This window comes from Alosa alosa, chromosome 17 (assembly GCF_017589495.1).
Source record: "Alosa alosa isolate M-15738 ecotype Scorff River chromosome 17, AALO_Geno_1.1, whole genome shotgun sequence".
Taxonomy (NCBI): domain Eukaryota; kingdom Metazoa; phylum Chordata; class Actinopteri; order Clupeiformes; family Clupeidae; genus Alosa; species Alosa alosa.
In genome coordinates this window covers 222,981-242,085 of record NC_063205.1, presented here as the reverse complement: position 1 = coordinate 242,085, position 19,105 = coordinate 222,981, and the positions used below count along the sequence as shown (strand labels likewise).

At 42.7% G+C, this 19,105-nt stretch overlaps 1 protein-coding gene across 8 annotated transcripts in view; it reads left to right on the top strand.

Annotated features, from left to right (window-relative positions):
• The window catches only part of pnpla3 (patatin-like phospholipase domain containing 3), a 47,547-nt gene extending 29,324 nt beyond the window's left edge, over positions 1–18,223 (top strand). For 2 of the 8 annotated variants that reach the window (XM_048267529.1, XM_048267527.1), the window contains 3 exons: positions 2,997–3,129; positions 10,667–10,768; positions 17,865–18,223. In XM_048267529.1, coding sequence (XP_048123486.1) covers positions 2,997–3,129; positions 10,667–10,768; positions 17,865–18,042 — 413 coding nt within the window. In that variant the 3' untranslated portion in view covers positions 18,043–18,223. Of the gene's footprint in view, positions 1–2,996; positions 3,519–3,562; positions 4,962–10,666; positions 10,769–17,864 lie in introns of those variants that run through there. The other 6 variants (XR_007196279.1, XR_007196278.1, XM_048267528.1 and 3 more) reach the window with 6 other exon arrangements.
• The last annotated feature ends 882 nt before the right edge of the window (positions 18,224–19,105 follow it).

Below are 19,105 nucleotides of genomic sequence, written 5' to 3'. Positions count from 1 at the left end.
GACACGTCTCTTTATGAGGCCGTTTTTTAAAAGTAAATGTTCCAATGTAGGCTCCAAAAGTAAATGTTCCAATCAATGATCCAGGCAGCACGTTTTCTTCTCTCTCCTTCATTTTACAGTCTAATTTTTACTGACTATAATGGCTCGGGGTCAAAGGTCATACGGAATCGATTAATCTGCACTATTTATTTTAATCAGTTATTTTTTCTCAAATTAATTAATCGAAATTAATCAGTTATTTTGACAGCCCTAATAAATAAATTAATAAATAAATAAATAAATACAAATATAACATTATGCTGATACCTTTTGCTTTTCCCAAATACAATGTAGCCTACAGGTGTAAGTGACCTTTCATCAATCCAGTTGCAATAGATGAACTGTGATGAACTGCCCTACTTGTGATTGTTTAGAGATTTTAAAGGTTTTATAACAATGCTACAACTTCTTTGGCTATTCTACAATCTATTCACCTTTTCAGCGCCAGTAGGCTACTTTCTGTGCAGCCGCGCACACACACAGGCATGCCAAACAAGCATACACAAAAGTTTCAAGAGTGGGGGATGGAGTAAAATATGGAGACAAATTGAAGTGTGGTTTATTTTCGCGGAACGGATGTACAGGACTGAGCGGCGGTCATATTTTGTACCGCTATGCGGTACATCTAGTTTTTTAAACATTGTGCCCAGGGGTGTGGCAGTTAATAACCTAGGGAGGGGCCTGGCGCGTTGTCTAAAAATCGCTATCGTACACCACCTAAACCTGGTCAGAAGTCAATGGCGAGTTGTTCATATGCTATTTTAAGAGCACAGGTCAACAGTCATATTGGCAGGTGCACGCACCATCATTCTATCATTCATGAACGCACACCAGCGCACGTCCATGCAAAACATTACAAATTGCACGATTACAATGGGAAACATAATTAGAATAAAGATATTACGAAATACTGTACATCTCATAATGAGTAGTTATTCACCATCATTTGCAAATTGGTAATGACGGTTAAAAGTGATTAGGGGAGAGGCGAGAGACACGTATGGAGCACAGCTGAAGACGCACTGTCACGAGATATAAGCAACTCCTGCAGGATAAATGTTGTTTTATTCAGTCATTTGAGCAATATTAGGGTAAGTGTTGCTTTTTTCAGCCTATGTTTTCGATGGTAACCCATTGTCAGTCAATAGTGAAAGTAACTGCATATAACTGCGTCTTGTCGTTGACTGACTCCTTGGTGAAGTTAGTTGCACTTTGCCAATGAGTTCAAATAATAGACGAGTGCAAATGCGTGAAGGCTATGCTAAGTTTTAGTAAAGCATGGTTTAGTGGAATGACTATTCCATAGGGTCTCGCAACCAGCCTCCTTCAAATGCGCCGCTGAATGCCAAAATACCGATGCATTTAGTAAGTATAAGTATATATACTTTTTTGATCCCGTGAGGGAAATTTGGTCTCTGCATTTAACCCAATTGGTGAATTAGTGAAACACAAACAGCACACAGTGAACACACAGTGAGGTGAAGCACACACTAATCCCGGGCGCAGTGAGCTGCCTGCTTCAACGGGCGGCGCCGGGGAGCAGTGAGGGGTTAGGTGCCTTGCTCAGGTGCCTTGCTCAAGCCCACTGGTCGGGCTCAACCAGCAACCCTCCGGTTACAAGTCCAGAGTGCTAACCAGTGGGCCACGGCTGCCCATTTATTTGACATATCACGCTTTGCGCCGTTAAAGGGAACGACAGATGTCATTCTTATTGGTTTAAATGATGTTACGCCCCAAACACACCCATATGACTAATTAAAAAACCTAGGAACACCTTGTTGCGCCATGCGCTCCACGTTTGATAAAGAAACCCCTCCCAATGTGAACTGGACATCCTACTAAATTTGAATAGACTTTTGACGAGTGACGATGCACTTTAGAATGTCATGATAGGGCCCACAATGTGTTTGACATTGAATAACAAAAACGCAGCACTGGGTACCAGAACTACTGTGCTTCCATGTTGCTGCTGCTAGCTTTTTCTCCTAGTCAAAGTCTATGCATTTGTACAGTAAAATATCATACACTGTGGTTATTTAAATGGCTTTACAGATACTGTGTCGTCTCTCTCGTATAAAACTGCAGATTTAATTCTAAAACCTGATTTCTGAAATTATTTCACACAGCTTGCTCCAACTTGCTTGATCACAACGTTATCACTAGTGGAGATCTTGCAGAGTTTTCAATGAAAAATGTCTAACGTTAGGCCTTGATCTATGTGGGTATAGCCACTAGCACAAGGGTAGCCTAGGCTACTTAGTCAGCGCTAACGTCACAACCATGCTAACATGAATTTATGGGGACACTGCAGATAGGATAACGTTTTTTAAATTAACTTACCTGTTCCTGGATCCAAACCCACATCTTTAGTCACGTGTGTGAGTGCTAGTGTGTGTGTGTGTGTGAGAGAGCTTCATCTGAGTGTGTGCGAGTGTGTGTGTGTGAGAGAGAGCTTTATCTGAGTGTGTGTGTGAGAGAGCTTTATCTGAGTGTGTGTGAGTGTGTGTGTGCGAGTGCTAGTGTGTGTGTGAGAGCTTTATCTGATGTGTGCGAGTGTGTGTGTGAGAGAGAGCTTTATCTGAGTGTGTGTGTATGTGTGTGTGTGAGAGAGCTTTATCTGAGTGTGTGTGTGAGAGCTTTATCTGAGTGTGTGTATGTGTGTGCGAGTGTGTGTGTGTGTGTGCGTGTGTAAGTTGTGTTTGCTGCTGCTGTGGTACCTCCATGATGAACATCCAGGCTGGTTTACAACAGTTTACACCCAGAAAGCCATTGCAATCTCTCATGTTGATCCTGTGTTAGTGTATAGTGTGTGTGTGTGTGTCTCTCTCACAATGTGTGTGTGTGTGTGTCTCTGTGTGTGTGTCTCTCTCACTGTGTGTGTGTGTGTGTGTGTGTGTGTGTATGTGTGTTTCTATGTGTGTTTCTCTCACCGTGTGTGTGTGTGTGTGTGTGTGCAGTGTTCTGTGATGCATGCAGAGGAAGGCGGGGTTTGTATGCGCAGATGTCCGACCTGCTGCCCCTGCGGATGGCCTCCTACATGCTGCTGCCCTGCACACTGCCCATCCAGTCTGCGTACTCAGCAGCCCAGAGGTTAGTGCACACTGCCCATCCAGTCTGCGTACTCAGCAGCCCAGAGGTTAGTGCACACTGCCCATCCAGTCTGCGTACTCAGCAGCCCAGAGGTTAGTACACACTGCCCATCCAGTCTGCGTACTCAGCAGCCCAGAGGTTAGTACACTATCCAGTCTGCGTACTCAGCAGCCCAGAGGTTAGTACACACTGCTCATCCAGTCTGTGTACCCAGCAGCCCAGAGGTTAGTACACTATCCAGCAGCACAGAGGTTAGTACACACTGCTCATCCAGTCTGTGTATTCAGCAGCACAGAGGTTAGTACACACTGCCCATCCAGTCTGTGTATTCAGCAGCACAGAGGTTAGTACACACTGCCCATCCAGTCTGTGTATTCAGCAGCACAGAGGTTAGTACACACTGCCCATCCAGTCTGTATTCAGCAGCACAGAGGTTAGTACACACTGCCCATCCCATCCATAGTGTTCTATTGCACTATCCTATCCCACCCATAGTGTTATATTGCACTACCCTATCCCATCCGTAGTGTTCTATTGCACTACCCTATCCCACCCATAGTGTTCTATTGCACCCTATCCCATCAATAGTGTTCTATTGCACTACCCTATCCCACCGATAGTGTTCTATTGCAAAACGCCTCCTTGAGGGTGTGTGTGTGTGTGTGTGATGTCATGTCTCATATGTATATATATGTATATGCGTGTGTGTGTGTGTGTATGTTTCTATTTGCTGTTGGTACTCTAAAACGCTTCCCTGAGGGTGAGTGTGTGTGTGTGATGTCTCATATGTATGTGTGAGTGTGTGTGTGTGTGTATGTTTCTATTTGCTGTTGGTACTCTAAAATGCCTCCCTGAGTGTAGGAGTTCAAATTCACTGTGTGCACTGCAAAAAATAAGTGTTATTATTAATGTTATATTAAGATAAAAAAATCTATTTGGTATTGGCTTTTAGTATGAAGCAATTTACCTAGCACTCTGTTGAATGATCATTTTGACTTTTTGTTACAGGAAGCAATTGAGGGAAACAGGTAGACTGACGGTCTAAGCTGCAAACACGTGATTTATCCTCCTGTACTCCTGTTTCTTCACAATTACTGGGTTGAACACACACACACCTTAGACTACAAACACGTGATTTATACGGTTTCTTCACAATTACTGGGTTGAACACACACACACAGCCTAGACTACAAACACGTGATTTATACGGTTTCTTCACAATTACTGGGTTGAACACACACACAGTGGTGTCATGTAAGGACCCTGATCATGTTGCACAGCACTTGTCATGATATTTAGTCTGTTAGGAGGCACAAAGGCACCGTTTAGTACATGCCCTCATAGCACAGCTTTAGTACATGTCCCCATAGCACCGCTTTAGTACATGCCCTCATAGCACAGCTTTAGTACATGCCCTCATAGCACAGCTTTAGTACATGTCCCCATAGCACAGCTTTAGTACATGCCCTCATAGCACCATGTAGTACATGCCCTCATAGCACAGCTTTAGTACATGCCCTCATAGCACCGCTTAGTACATGTCCCCATAGCACAGCTTTAGTACATGCCCCCATAGCACCATTTAGTACATGCCCTCATAGCACAGCTTTAGTACATGTCCCCATAGCACAGCTTTAGTACATGCCCTCATAGCACAGCTTTAGTACATGTCCCCATAGCACAGCTTTAGTACATGCCCTCATAGCACCATTTAGTACATGTCCTCATAGCACCATTTAGTACATGCCCTCATAGCACCATTTAGTACATGCCCTCATAGCACCATTTAGTACATGCCCTCATAGCACAGCTTTAGTACATGCCCTCATAGCACCGCTTAGTACATGCCCTCATAGCACCATTTAGTACATGCCCTCATAGCACCATTTAGTACATGCCCTCATAGCACAGCTTAGTACATGCCCTCATAGCACCGCTTAGTACATGTCCCCATAGCACAGCTTTAGTACATGCCCTCATAGCACAGCTTTAGTACATGTCCCCATAGCACAGCTTTAGTACATGCCCTCATAGCACCATTTAGTACATGCCCTCATAGAACCATTTAGTACATGCCCTCATAGCACCATTTAGTACATGCCCCCATAGCACAGCTTTAGTACATGCCCTCATAGCACCATTTAGTACATGCCCTCATAGCATAGCCCTCATAGCAGCTTTAGTACATGCCCCTCATAGCACCGCTTTTAGTACATGTCCCCATAGCACAGCTTTAGTACATGCCCTCATAGCACCATTTAGTACATGCCCTCATAGCACCATTTAGTACATGCCCTCATAGCACAGCTTTAGTACATGCCCTCATAGCACCGCTTAGTACATGTCCCCATAGCACAGCTTTAGTACATGCCCTCATAGCACAGCTTTAGCACATGTCCCCATAGCACAGCTTTAGTACATGCCCTCATAGCACCATTTAGTACATGCCCTCATAGCACCATTTAGTACATGCCCTCATAGCACAGCTTTAGTACATGCCCTCATAGCACCATTTAGTACATGCACAGCTTTAGTACATGCCCTCATAGCACCATTTAGTACATGCCCTCATAGCACCGCTTAGTACATGCCCTCATAGCACAGCTTTAGTACATGCCCTCATAGCACAGCTTAGTACATGTCCCCATAGCACCGCCTAGTACATGCCCTCATAGCACAGCTTAGTACATGCCCTTATAGCACCGCTTAGTACATGTCCCCATAGCACAGCTTTAGTACATGCCCTCATAGCACCATTTAGTACATGCCCTCATAGCACCATTTAGTACATGCCCTCATAGCACAGCTAAAAGAAGTCAAGAGGACTCAAGAGGACACAGACCTATTCACAAACCCATGCATTTGGCCGTGTTTTTGAAATCCTATGCAGCTACAGGAGCTTCCAATCGTGAGGAAGCAATTTTGCATTGTAGGCATAACTAACATGCAATAACGCCGCCAACAACAACCAAAACTAGGCTAATCATTGTCAACATGTAAATTAAATGTAACATTATTGTGAATCAAATTAAAATGTTCTCTATTGCAAACGTAGGCATAGTAACAGAATAATTTAATAATGTTACAAAGATACTACATCAACTGCATGTTTCATTAGGCTACTAGGCTGTTGATTCATTTAGGCTAGGCCTTTTATTAAGGGCAGATTCACAAAGAATTTTAAGGCTATAAAGTAGCTCCTAACTGGCTTAATTTAGGAGCAACTCCTAAAAATAATGGGCGCTTTCACTCCTAACTTTAGGACTCCTAATTTTTCACAAAAGTAATTCACCTAAGCATTTTAGACCTAAAAGTAGCACCTAAGTCTGGGACAGCTTAAGTCGAGAGGACTCCTAACTCACTAAGACCTATTCATAAACAGCTTTTTGTGGCATTTTACGCTATGATGTTTTTTTGAAATGCGTAGCCTATGCGCAACAGGAGCTTCCAATCGCGAGGGAACAATTTTGCATTCATAAAAGGGATGCAATAACGCCACCAAATTCACAAAGAATTTTAAGGCTATAAAGTAGTTCTAACTGGCGAATTTAGAGCAACTCCTAAAAATAATGGGCGCTTTCTAATTAACTTTAGGACTCCTAATTTTTCACAAAAAAAGTAATTCACTAAGCATTTTAGACCTAAAAGTAGCACCTAAGTCTGGGACAGCTTAAGTCGAGAGGACTCCTAACTCACTAAGACCTATTCATAAACAGCTTTTTTGTGGCATTTTTTTACGCTATGATGTTTTGAAATGCGAGTCTATGCTAACAGGAGCTTCCAATCGAGGGAACAATTTTGCATTCATAAAAGGGATGCAATAACGCCACCAACAACAACCAAAACTACTCATTGTTAACATGTAAATGAAATGTAACGTTTCATTGTGAATCAAATTAAAATGTTCTCCTCTTTGCAAACGTAGCCCTAGGCATATGGTGACAGATTAATTTAATAATGTTGCAAAGGTAGGCTATTACATCAATCCATAGGGCCTATGTTTCATTAGGCTACTAGGCTATTTGTTTTGCCTTACTCTTTATTCATTTAGGCTAGGCCTTTTATTCAGTTATTAATAATCTTCCGTCCTTCTCAGACTACTTGTGTAGCGCATGCATTCTCCGACCTGTCACCTGTCACTCATCATCTGAAGAGAGGTGTTTGGAATTCCCGCGTTACAATCGCCAGCCAATCAAGGTGGTCACTTCAGTCAAGCTTGTGCATGAGTAATGACGCCATCCATAGCCATTTAAGACTCACTCCTAGTTTAGGAGTTGTCTGAAAGGCTTTGTGAATAACTTTAGGAGAAAACTCCAAGCTAAAATCTTTAAGCGATATTTAGGAGTAGCCTACTCCTAGTAGTAAGATAAAAGCCTTTGTGAATAGCCTACGGCCCCAGTTATTCATCATCTTCTGTCCTTGTGTAGCACACGCATTCTGAGACCTGTCACCTGTCACTCATCATCGTAAGGGAGGTGTTTGGAATCATGCCAGCACATAATCATCAGCCAATCAAGGTGGTCACGCTTTTGCCCATTTACCCAAATTAATGGTCAATATTACTGATGATCATTGTTATTTAAGAACATGCAGTGTGCGTAGGTACCAAAAAAAAACATCTTGCTCGTAAAAGCATCATAAAGCACATTCTGGCTGGTCTGATATTTACTGTATGCCAAAGAAACCACAGGCCTTTATTTTGGGCATTCATTCATTCATTCATTCATTCATTCAACCTTTATTTATTCTCGGAGGGTCATTGAGGGAAGCCCTCATTTTCAATGAAGCCGAGATTACAGAAGGAAGCTGCGCCCCACAAACAAGACAACATTCGAGGCCTTCTGTTGAAGAATTTTATATAAAGCCTGCGCTAACAGTAATCCTCCTGCCCCTGATAGGCCTACCACAGCTGTGGATAGTGTGGAATGTTCAAGTAATAACACAATCCAATGTGTGTCTCAATTGTCCCCGCTGACCACCTCACACATTTCTCTAGATTTTGCAACTAACTTACATGACACAATGCCATAAAAATATGCCAGTTTTAGGACACAGAATAATGTTTGTAATGATACCAGGTAGGCCTACATTTAACAGTAACAAGTGTAATGAGCTATTCATTGTCGAAGGTGCATGGTGAAGTGAAATTTTACTTTGGAAAACAAACATTTGCCGATATCATCGCCGATCATCAGAATATTGCAACAGATTCTGTGTTCTGACTGCAGGTAACTTGTTAAGCCAGTGGTTCTCAAACTTTTTATTTCATTCCCCACTTTGATCAAGGGGCATGACTGATGATAGTGGAGATAACGTGTTATCCCCGAGGCTTTTGCAAGTCAGCATCTTCGACGGTAGTCTAATAAAAATATAAGTTTTCGATGTCACAAAACGGAGAGCCATACTTTATTGTTTTTTAACGATCTCTATGCTACTCACAAAAAATGTAGGCATGGGGACATGATGAAGTAGGCTATCCAACTGTCGTGGTGTTAAATTATTGTGATTACGAGCCAGTGGTTTTCAAACATTATGCGACTCGACATCTAACTAAATGCAACAGGCTCATATCGTCCTCGATTCGCAAAATGAGGACCAGTGTTTTGTCAAATTGCAAAATAGCTATTCGCTTTTAACACATTTTTTTTTATGATAGTATGAAGTGCTTTTGTATATAGGCTACTATCTTAATCTTGGAATATGGGGAGGGAAGTGGCGGTCTGCAGTCAGCCAAATATGAATGTAATTTATGGCATAATTTTATTTTTCTTGTTTATGGTACAGAAAAATAAAAATGACATGTCAAAACAGTCAATTGACTACATTGCAGTCAAGAAGTAGGGCAAATTAAGACACTGTTTTGATTTATGAGTTGCATTACCTCCAACACTGACAATAACATAGACAGCAAATTAAGATATTTTTTCGATTTTGATTTTCGCTACCACCGTGTAGTCAAGCCTTAAGCCATACCCAAGTAGCCTTAATCGAGGTAACGTTTAATTACGATTTATTTTGTTATTGAATTCAGTAGGCTGATTCCTCTCGGTAACAATTACGTTTAAAGGTAGCCTAGCCTCCTGCTTTTTCAGAAGGGGCGGCAGTCAGGCTACTGACAGAGCGATGTACAGTGGCAGAGCGACGCACAGTGGCTGAAAGTGGTACTAAAGCTTCACGCCTCGTAATGCGCGACTGAAGTGGCCATTTGAAAGCGATGCCCACTGTAAGGTGTGTGTGTGTGTGTGTGTGATGTCTCATGTAAGGTGTGTGTGTGATGTCTCATGTAAGGTGTTGTGTGTGTGATGTCTCATGTAAGGTGTGTGTGTGTGTGTGATGTCTCATGTAAGGTGTGTGTGTGTGTGTGTGTGTGTGTGATGTCTCATGTAAGGTGTGTGTGTGTGTGTGATGTCTCATGTAAGGTGTGTGTGTGTGTGTGTGTGTGATGTCTCATATAAGGTGTGTGTGTGTGTACTGGCCTCACTAATTTTAGCTCATTAGTTATCCAGCAAGTTAAACATTAGGCTATAGGATACAAAGAACGTCGATGCAGCTCGATCCTTTGTTCAGTTTCTCCCATTCCTTTATTAATTTTGTAAAACTGTAACACAGAAATACATTTCTTTCAGCTCATTTATGCCTTTTTAGGAATATACATTTATGAATATAAATCACATAGAATATGACTGACTGCAACCAGAAATAACACACTTCATCGCTACCATCGCTTTCAACCATGCTAGCCGCCATTACGATATAAGAAACCATATCAATGAACTAAAATGGCTTATTTGCATGTCACACAGTTACCTAACACACATGTAGCAAACAAAATAATACTTACAGGCATTGCCCTCATAGGGAACCAAATTCTAATTAAAGCGACTTATTGCTGTAAACTGGTAGCTGAATATTCACGAGACACTAAAACATCTGTGCAACTCGTACTTCTTTTCCGTGCATGAGAGAACAGGAAGTAGGCGGAACACATTTCTGCATTCCGGGAAAATGACCATTTCGCCCAGTAGATGGCACTCTAACACAACAATTGCTGAGAAACATAGAAAACAGTAAGCTTGACGTTTATGTCTGCTAAGATCATGACAGTGTGTGTTATGTCTCATGTAAGGTGTGTGTGTGATGTCTCATGTAAGGTGTGTGTGTGTGTGTGATGTCTCATGTAAGGTGTGTGTGTGTGTGTTTTGTGATGTCTCATGTAAGGTGTGTGTGATGTCTCGTGTAAGGTGTGTGTGATGTCTCATGTAAGGTGTGTGTGTGATGTCTCATGTAAGGTGTGTGTGTGTGTGTGTGTGTGATGTCTCATGTAAGGTGTGTGTGTGTGTGTGTGTGATGTCTCATGTAAGGTGTGTGTGTGATGTCTCATGTAAGGTGTGTGTGTGTGTGATGTCTCATGTAAGGTGTGTGTTTGTGTGTGTGTGATGTCTCATGTAAGGTGTGTGTGTGTGTGTGATGTCTCATGTAAGGTGTGTGTGTGTGCCAGGTTTGTGGAGTGGATCTCTGATATGTGTGTGTGTGGCAGGTTTGTGGAGTGGATCCCTGACGTCTCAGCGGACGTGCGTTGGCTGGCTGATGTAGCCGGGGCTGCATACCAACAGGCCTGGAGAGGAGCGGAGACAGAGAGGTGACACACACACACACACACATGCACACACACAGAGGTGACACACACACACACCTGGAGAGGAGCACTAACACAGAGGTGACACACACACACACACATACACACACACATACAGTGGGCATCGCTTTCAAATGGCCACTTCAGTCGCGCATTACGAGACGTGAAGCTGCGTGAAGCTTTACGGCTCCCACACACAGCTGCGTGCATCGCTTTGCTGGAGACGCATCCCATTCACTTTAAATGGGCTCACGTGATCCGTTGCCGAACTGAATTGTGGGTCCGTCAAGGTCGCGTTTCTCCCCTGCTTTCGCGTTGAGGAGTTCAGCTGTTGCTGCACCGACAGACGGCACCGCCAATCAAGCCAATCACGGACGGCACCAACCAATCACATTACGGTTTTACTTCAAGTCATTTGCATAGCTACCGTCGGGAACACCCACTGGAATGCGTTGACGGAACGCAGCTGTGTGTGGGAGCCGTTAGTACCACTTTCAGCCACTGTGTGTCGCTCTGCCACTGTACATCGCTCTACCTGCCGCCCCTTCTGAAAAAGCTCGATTTACCTCGATTTAGACTACTTGGGTATGGCTTAAGGCTTGACTACACGGTGGTAACGAAAATCAAAATCGAAATTTGCTGTCTACATTATTGTCAGTGTAACGCAACTACGCAAATCAAAACAGTGGTGTGATAATTGAGCCAGGAGAGAAATAACTGTTCAGAATTAATCTGTAGCCTTAGGTAGGCTTCTGCGACGTTTTTAACAGGCTACGCTATAGAGGCTTAGACAACTACAGTATTACCCACGTTTTGGTTTCGTAAATTAATTTGCCCTACTTCTTGACTGCAATGTAGTCAATTGACTGCTTGAGATGTCATTTTTATTTTTCTGTACAATAAACAAATACATCTGCTTTATGCCACAGAATTACATTCATATTTGGAACTTACATAGTCCAATGCATCGTTACACTACGTTAGTGTTTCCCAAAACCATAGTAGCAACGAACGTTCGCAACCACTATCGTAAAGTTGTGTAGTTACAACTACACCTCTCGACCTGTGGTAGAATGCTAGTAGAAGCATAGTTCCAGGGATCTTCATGTCAAAGACGTCACTGACGCCAGTTATTTGTTTGCAAATTAATAATTATAAATATATTTAGGTTTCTAATTGATATTTACACTTCTAACTACCATACATCCATATTTTAAAATGCCCAAGGCAGAAAATACATAAATTAAAAGTCAATTTGCAGCCATGTGCACGTAAGTAAAAGTCACACACCTGCAGATAATAATAAGGTGGTGCGCACTTTTTGACGAGTCAGCTGACAATATGTAGCCTTTGATTTTCATGGAGGGGGTCCTTGTTAGTTTACGCAAACCAAGCCAAACCAAAATCTTAACCCAGATTCGAACTCTTGGACAGGGGACTGGTAACTGCTATGTAACGGCGGCTGTCATCTGCCGGCCTCAACGCAATGCGCCACAGAAGTATGTGCAGGTGCCCATTCACGTGCTACTAAACGTCATTAAGTCCAGACTACTGAAGTTTGGAAACTATCATGGTCCAAACTTACAGTACTATGTAAGTACGACAGTTTTGGGAAACAGTCGTAGCTTACATGTTGGTTAGTTGAACGATGCATCCTGTTAGTAAAAAGCTAACCTCCGTAGTATGGGAAACGCACCCCAGATCAGCTTGTAGGCCATTAGCAATCTGTAGCATTTTCACTTTCAATAGACAGATGCAATAGCCATTGGTCAAGTATTGAGTATAAAGCAATTAAGATAGTACCCTATACAAAAAGTACTTCATACTATCATAAAAATTTGTTAAAACGAATAGCATTTTGCAACTTGACAAAACACTGGATTAAATATCTTAGGCACAGGAGAAAACTTGTACATCCATTGGCCCGTGGGGAGATCACATGCCGGTTGCCTCTCCCATCAGTGCTATGACTCGTTCGGCTGTGAGCTTGTTTTGCCAAAAACAACTCTATTGCAGATATCAATGCGTCTTTGTTCATGGGTTTGGCCTCACAGCAGAGGCTTAGACAACTATGACCCACGCTTTTGGTTTCAGAATTTGCCCTACTTATTGACTGCAATGTAGTCAATTGACTGTTTGACAGGTTATTTTTATTTTTCTGTACAATAAACAAATACATCTGCTTTATGCGCAGAATTACGCGACTTGGCCAGCCTATAGAACGGGCACATTTTGGAGAGAATAGAGAATGTATGCGACGCTAAGAATCTGTAGGCTAGTTGTGGCTGGTTACCAGCAAACAATGTTTATTGCATTAACTCAAGACGTCAAACATTTTCTAAACAATACAAACAGAAAGGATGCAGCAGGCAGCAAATGTAGAAGAGTCATTTCCAGTGGAAGAACAAAATGCTGAATGAAGCCCAAAGATATGAAGGCATATCTTTGCAAGTTGTTATTTTTTGGAGACGTAAATGGTTGGACTATAGGCCTAGTTTGCAAGAAGGAGACATAAAGCGTGAACATGCCACACTATCCACAGCTGTGGTAGCGGGGGTATGAGGATTACTGTTAGCGCAGGATTTATATAAAATTCTTCAACAGAAGGCCTGCCTCGAACGCAGGCTTGCCCAAAAAAAAAGGCCTGTGGTTTGCGCAGCCTACAGTAAGTAGGTCTTAGTGAGTTAGGAGTCCAAGCCTCACCAAGTACCCCGTTTGTTTACAACTAACATTACATTTAATTAGGGTGACCAGACGTTCTCTTTTGCCCGGACATGTCTTCTTTTTGAAACCTAAAAATGTGTCCGGGCGGAATTTCAAAGTCGTCCAGGATTTTGTTATTCTAGCCTCAAACATGTTTACAGCGAATTTGCATTGCTCTCTCTTTTCATTCAGAGATATATCTATGTCTTTCATTCACATACTAGTCACGGCCTCCCCCTACAGTTCGCTTTGCATTGAGTGGAAAGTGTAGGGTGTAGAGCCTGACCTTAGCTACAGTCATTGGTCGATAGTAATCTCAAACATTTAATTGGTCAGTCAGTCACCTGAATAACGCAAACTTCCTTGTTTAGTGTAAGTTCACTGACAAATTAATTTTTTTTTGTCTCGGTCGATATCAACATGAAGCTGAGTGCCGGACCTGCAAAGCAGGCACTTACGCGTCGGCGCAAATAAAGGTGCCAACGACCTACAGGTAGGCTACCCCCTGAAGTGTCCTCTTTTTCACAAACCCAAATCTGGACCAGCCTATGCCGAAATAGTTTCAACATTTTGAATATCAGTGTCGGGTGAATTAGGAAATGCCTTATGGCTGAAAGCTGCTTGGGATCCCCCCTGTCAAGCAATAGATGACATGATGCGCGTCACTGACATAATGCGCAAATAATATAGCCTAGATATTCCAATATATTCGAATACATGTGTTTATTTTAGAGGGGATATTCAAACTTCATTTTTGAGCAATTTTATTTTAATGCGAAATAGCCTTAAAATCGTTCCGGTGTTGTGTGCCTTCTGGTTTCTCCACCTACTGGTTTCCTTGCGCGTGCATGCGCTGCAGCAGTTGTCAGACATTCACAAACAAGTTGTTTTAGGCGGTTTGAAGTCGCCATTTCATACGCCATGAGCGCTTCAAGCTACATTACAGTCACTCGGACAAAAGACATGTAAAAAATATATGTTTTGAAAACTAGCATTAAACTGATTCGATCCCCAAAAGCAACACACGCTGCGACTCTCTCCATTCTGATTCCCTACTCTTTGAGCCAACTAATATGTTACGCGAATCAATTAACTATTGTAGGCTACCATTAATTAATAACGTAAGCAACACCCAGGTAACATGTTGTCCAGGCTATCTGAAACAAGGGGTTGCCTCTCATCTACAACAACTGGTTACCTTGGGCTGCTACAGTCGTCAGTGCACTGTGCACAGTAGGCCTATGCTACTCTTTGTGGTTGATCAACTAAAAATAAAAGATGTATTTAGGCTAGATTTGCGTGAGTTCTTTCTATCTGCTTTACTTTTGTGAGTTGTGACCACCTAGGCTATGTTATAGACGTTCTATGAGGTACCAGTGTTTAGCTGTGTCACAAAACGATAAGTTTTGTCAGACTACTTTTAAAATGATATTCAGGGCTATATACATTTTAAACATTCGGGCTGAAGACCCGACAAAGCCTTGCGTTAATTCTTCAGGTGGGAAGTGTCAGGAATTTTCATACGAGAGACGTTCCCATTGGTGGTTCGTATATGGAGTAGGGAATTGACAGCAACATATTCAATCACATTATGAGAGATGCTGAATTTAACATAAACTGCGATGTTTGATTTTAAATGAATGTAAATTTAGCCGGACTGTAAGCTGTCACACGGGGTGCTCGATGTTTTCAGGGTGCCCGAGAGACGGAGCACCCACGGTATCGGCGCCTATGACAAGCGTATCTCGCGGTTGCATCCATTACAAACAAACATGCAATGTGAACGTCTGGGATTGAGGAGAGTACTAAATGCTCTTCTGAATAAGCACGAAGTCAAGCCTTTAAATGAAAAACACTCTTAATAATCAAAAAATAAACGCTTAATGAAGTAAACTTGTGACCATCAAAATCGCTTTATCGCCTGTAACTCCGATAACAGGACGAATAGGAAGGCATTTGGCTGAGCAACGGAGGTTAATATGCTCTATATTTTGTCCAAATGATGTTTGTCTATCATCGCTTGCACTCGGAGAAAACCAGAATGTTTAATTTGTCCCATGCGCTCTTCTACGGCTGTAAACGGATTCACTCACCGTTAACCAAATATTTCTTTTTAGGCAGGGCAGGCATATTTCTGGCTATTAAATTATTTGTAAACCAGTCTGCTAAAGTCTGTAGTGAAGTCTGTGTAGGGTTTTCCAGTTCCATTTCTTTTACGAGACACCCTGCTCACTTGAGACCTCTGCCGGTTGTTTCAGCCGCTGCCGTGCCGCGATGCAGCCACTGGAAAAATACAAATTAAAAAGTCGCCCATGGATGCCTAGCATGATTAATCCAATTGCCTAGAACTACAGAGGAAGCTGGCCAAGAACTCGCCCATAATCACTGCCTACATAGCCACCAATGTCCTAGCAACTACAGAGCCCACAGCAGTAGCCTAGCAGCTACAGAGCCCATAATCCAAAGCAGTAGCCTAGCAACTACAGAGCCCATAATCCAAAGCAGTAGCCTAGCAACTACAGAGCCCATAATCCAAAGCAGTAGTCTAGCAACTACATAGCCATTAATCCAATTGCCTAGCAACTACAGAGCCCATAATCCAAAACAGTATTCTAAGAACTACAGAGCCCATAATCCAAAGCAGTAGCCTAGCAACTACATAGCCATTAATCCAATATCCTAGCAACTACATAGCCCATAATCCAAAGCAGTAGCCTAGCAACTACAGAGCCCATAATCCAAAGCAGTAGCCTAGCAACTACAGAGCCCATAATTAGAGGGTGACAATTTTTCGGGACTCCCGCGGGTCACGGTATTCCCACAGGTTTCCCGCAGCACGGGAGTAAATTTCACTGTTGGTAACGTGATTGGGACGGGACAGGAAATAATCAAAGGGAGCTGGCGGGAAGCCAGAGATTATCAACTTAAAAAAAATGACGCTGCAATGCAGTGAGTGCGCCCAAAGACGTGAGGCATTTCGTTTTAGAAAAGAGAACCAATTACAACCCACAAAACGTTTGTTGTTGATTGGTAGCCTATCAGAGCAAGACAAGCAGCTGTCCTGTTCACAATCAATCAGCTTCAGCGATACGCCCTAAGGCAAAATGGATGCAAAGAAACAGTTACAGGCGAAAGTGTCAGCACAGCTCTATTCAATTGCACGAGCTTTCCGGGAAAGCGATTCTCGTTGAGTTTAATGTGTCATGCAATGTTGTGGCATGGCACCTCGAGGTTCGCATTCCTCAATATCGCATAACCCTGGCGGAACACAAAAAATAGCTGGTTTAACGTTGGTTTAACGTGATGAGAATGGTGCAAACTTAACTGATGGGATGAGATCATCTAACTATGAAATGATTTAAGCATAGCCTACAGCAAAGTCCTGTAAAATATGTAATTTTAATGTAGCCCAAAATGATCGGCTATTAAAGAAAAGTTAGACAAGGCTTTCTGCCCTACCAAAATGTATGGTCACCGCACGCTACTGTAGCCTAACAGTCGGGTAACTTTAGACATCAACATAGGGAGCCGGACGGGATTCGGGAGTCTTTCTCTTGGGATTTTGCGGGACAGAATTTTTTTGGGGGGGGCTGTCACGTGATCGGGATATGACGGGAATATTTGTGCGGGCTCGGGATGGGACAGGAGTGAAAATTGCTTCCCGTGTCACCCTCTACCCATAATCCAAAGCAGCAGCCTAGCAACTACAGAGCCCATAATCCAAAGCAGCAGCCTAGCAACTACAGAGCCCATAATCCAAAGCAGCAGCCTAGCAACTACAGAGCCCATAATCCAAAGCAGCAGCCTAAGGTCTGAGAGCCCCAGCGAAAGGGTCTGAGGCCCCATCAGAGCTGAAGTGCACCAGAAAGAGATCCGAGACTTTCAAATGAACTCACAATGTGAATACTAAATAAACTGAGTCCCTTTTGTTTTGGCCTCTTTCTGGTCCCCTTTTAGTGGACTGAATTTGGTTCTTTTAAAAGGGACGATATGTGAACACCGTTAGCGGTGAGATGAAATGCTTTTAGTGGACTGAGTTCGGTTCTTTTAAAAGGGACTATATGTGAACACACACCATTAGCGTGAGATGAAATGAGATGAAATGCTTTGTGAGTGCGGCCCCTGGTCAATAGACAGGCTACATGAGTTGCTAGGCAACAGGCCACTCATGAAAACTGACATCATTGTGCTATCAGGTTAGACATGGACAGCTAAACTGATGATAATCAACGCTTGTGAATTGCACTCATCAGAACTTTTGAGTGGTGTGTGTGTTTGTGTGCGTGTGTTTGTGTGTGTGTGTGTGTTTCAGATGATGACCAGAATATTGTCTTTATGTTGTTGACTTTGCTGATTTTGTGGATGTTTATGTTGTTGCTTTTCTTCATGTATGTTGGTTTAGGGGCTCCTCAGACGCTCCAATCATGCAGCAAGATGGACCCCCGTCCATCTCCTCCATGGGTTTCCGTGGTTACGACTGGAACGTCACAGACAGGCCGTCACCTCCCAGCAGCCCCCGCACGCCAAGCCCCGCCCCCAGACAGATCTGCCTCTTTGTGAGTCCGCAGGACTAGAGCAACGTCTGGACGCTGGAGTCCGCCAGAGCGCCAGAAACACACTGCAGTCCGCACTGCAGTCCGCCAGAGCGCCAGACAAACGCACCAACGATCCACCACTGCCTCCGTTGGATGATGTTGATTGATAATAAATGTTTAAGTTGAATGATGTTGATTGATAATAAATGTTTAAGTTGAATGATGTTGATTGATATTGAATGTTTTGGGTGATGCAAAATGTTTAGGGTGTGTAAGGGCTGTAACATTGTGCAGTGTACAAGTACAGAGACAACAAAATGCAGTTTTTCTAGTGACCAGCTTGTCGTACCACCTTAAAATACCATTTTTCTAGCTGTTTTTTTCAGCAGGATAGTAATGTAATTTAAAAAATATAGAATTATACCGCCAAAAGTTAGCCTATACCACCACTGTGCAGTCTCTCCTTAACATTGCTTAGAAGAAGAATGTAAAAAAGGATGAATTCTACATGTGTATTTCGCTATGTCTGAAAACAAGAAAAAGAAAACATACCACTTCCAGGAGGAATGGGAGGAAGAGTTCTTCTTTACTAAAGTAAGAGATAAAAGCGTATGTCTGATTTGTGGAGCTGCCGTAGCTTTGGCTAAGAGACACAGGGCCAGATGTACGTACATTTGCAAACGTAGCATTATCAGCGTCATGGATAAACCGCAGACTGCGAACGCTGTCAGACCCAAGTTTTCGTCGTATTTATCAAACTAATGTAAACTGCGACTTTCTCTGCCTTTCTCCGGCCATAAACGCAATTTACGAACGTCCACAACTGAATGGCAGAGCCTATACAAACGCAGTTGAATGAAGTTAACTGATGACAACATTGATCATGAAATTATACCATACATGATAAGATGTCAACAAGCAGGGAGATCAGTAGTTTTACTCAAACTACTTGTGCACGTAGGCTATGGAAAATTGGTCAAATCTAGCAAGTAGGAAAGTTTAAGTGAATGACGTGAAAGTGAAAGTAAGACATTCAAAAGGCCAACAAAAGTTAAGCTTGCTTTTGATAGTACAAATACTTACAAAACTGATGCTCTAAATA